The sequence below is a fragment of the Nicotiana tomentosiformis genome, chromosome 11 (genome assembly GCF_000390325.3).
Source record: "Nicotiana tomentosiformis chromosome 11, ASM39032v3, whole genome shotgun sequence".
In the NCBI taxonomy this organism is placed as follows: Eukaryota; Viridiplantae; Streptophyta; class Magnoliopsida; order Solanales; family Solanaceae; genus Nicotiana; species Nicotiana tomentosiformis.
This window is the reverse complement of record NC_090822.1, coordinates 70,566,452-70,568,739: the sequence shown is the minus strand read 5'-3', so window position 1 is coordinate 70,568,739 and position 2,288 is coordinate 70,566,452. Positions and strand designations below refer to the sequence as shown.

General features: G+C 33.4%; 1 protein-coding gene across 1 annotated transcript; it reads left to right on the top strand.

Moving 5' to 3' along the window:
* The first annotated feature begins 870 nt into the window (after window positions 1-870).
* Window positions 871-1,284, top strand: LOC138901632 (uncharacterized). Its single transcript, XM_070189411.1, has one exon. It carries the CDS (start codon window positions 871-873, stop codon window positions 1,282-1,284), a length of 414 nt encoding a protein of 137 aa, XP_070045512.1.
* The last annotated feature ends 1,004 nt before the right edge of the window (window positions 1,285-2,288 follow it).

Sequence of the window (2,288 nt, the reverse complement as noted above, 5' to 3'; positions counted from 1 at the left end):
GCAATATCACTTGCATACTCCACACTGTCCGCGATTTTCGTAGAAAGAGAATTCAAAATCTAGGAAGCAATCCGAACACTTATTTCGGTAGAAAATTATCGCCGCACAAATAGATGGAAAAAAGGGCAAATAGAAACGTGAAGCAGAATGAAGATTAGCTAGGAGAAATCAGGCTTAGACTAGAAACTCTTAAGCTCTGATAACATGATAATTTGGAAGTACAAAGGAACAACCCGAGCTCAAGTTGAGCTCTAACAGAGGAATCCTGAATCTTCACATGGAAGACCAAAGAGGGAGAGAATGTGATTTGGGGAAAATAAAAAACTATTTTCTGTAATATTGTATTGTTACATATATCCACGTCACTAACACCTTCATTAACTAACTTCCAATTAAGTGGCAACTAAGAATAACTAACTAATGCTTCAGCTTAACTATACAATTGACACAACTGATACAAAATACAAAATACATAATATTTCAATAAAATTTATGGAAGAAAACACTCAATGAGGAACGTTTGATGAAATAAAAGGATTTAGAGAGAGGGGCACTAGAATGTGTTGGATTTTGCATATGTTACTGCTACTGTTTTCTAAAATAATTAGTTGTTTAGTTTTAGGAGGAGTCTACTACTTTATTTATTTGGCTATTTAAAGCCCTATGATTAATAAAATTTTAGGGACAGTTTTTCAATCCTATTTTCAACCTTCTTGTTGCTTGCATATTTTTTCTAAAATCCATAACAGTGGTATCAGAGCCTCCATTGATCTTGACGGATCTCTGAATTCGCTGAAAAACAACCAATTTCAACCACTTTTAAACCACACACATTTTTACCCATACAGATTTTTAACCAAATTTTTAACAATGGCAAGCAGCGGTCTCTCTTTGAATACCCCACAAACTTTCACTAGTAAAAACTATCAGATTTGGTCAGTGAAGATGAAATCTTATCTTGAAGCTTATGATCTATGGGAAGTTATAATGGAAGACAAACTTATACAACCACTTCCTGCAAATCCTACCCTTGCCCAAATCAAAGCTCATTCAGATGAGAAAACCAAAAAATACAAAGCCAAAACTATAATTCAAAATTCAGTTGCAGATTCAATCTTCTCTAAAATCATTGCATGTGAGACAACAAAAGAGGCTTGGGAAACACTCAAACAAGAGTATCAAGAAAGTGAACGAGGCAAACAAAATCAGATTTTAAATTTGAAAAGAGATTTTGAATCTCTTAAAATGCAAGATGATGAGACCATCGCTAAGTATTCTGACTGAATTTCTTTAATTGTCAATAAAATCAGGTTACTTGGTGAGGATTTCAAAGATAACAGGATAGTTAAAAAAATTCTTGTGACAATTTTCGAGAGATTTGAATCCAAAATTTCCTCTCTGGAAGAGTCTAAAGATCTCTTTACCATCTCTGTTGCAGAATTAATAAGTGCTATTCAAGCACAAGAGCAAAGAAGGGCCTTCATACAAAACAAAGTTACTGAGGGTATTTTTTATGCGAAACACCAAAAAGAAAAAGTCGATTATCCTTATTGCAAATATTACAAAAAGAAAACACACTTAAAAAATTTTTGTTGGTGGAGACCTGATGCATTATGTAGAAATTGTAAACAAAAAGGTCATGTTATAAAAGTGTGCAAGTTCAAAGATGCTCATGCACAAGCACTAATAGCAGAAGAAGGAATTGAGGATGACCTTCTTTAGACTGCAGCAACAGAAGCAAAGAGAAATGTTGGATTTTGCATATGTTACTGCTACTATTTTCTAGAATAATTAGTTGTTTAGTTTTAGGAGGAGTCTGCTAGAAGATTCAGAATTTTAATTATAATACGAGTTTAGTAGTTTAGTTGTAGGAGGAGTCTACTACTTTATTTATTTGGCTATTTAAAGCCCTATAATTAATAAAATTTTAGAGACAGTTTTTCAATCCTATTTTCAACCTTCTTGTTGTTTGCTTATTTTTTCTAAAATCCATAACATAATGAAGTTGTGGGATTAGTGATGGTCAGATTTTGGAGATGTGTTGTGTCATATGTGCAATGGATACTTTACTGGTGCAAGATCGACCTATACATTTTCTATTAATTTAAAGTTGTGATCTTCACTGATGGGTCATGTCAAAATAGTCTTTTTCATTTGGTCGAAGGTGTGGGTTTTACTGAAGGAGAAGATCAGAAGGCGGGAATCTACAGGAGAAGAATATGGTGGCTCTCTCTTCTTCTTCTTCTTCTTCTTCTTCTTCTTCTTCTTCTTTCTTTCTTTCTTTTAAT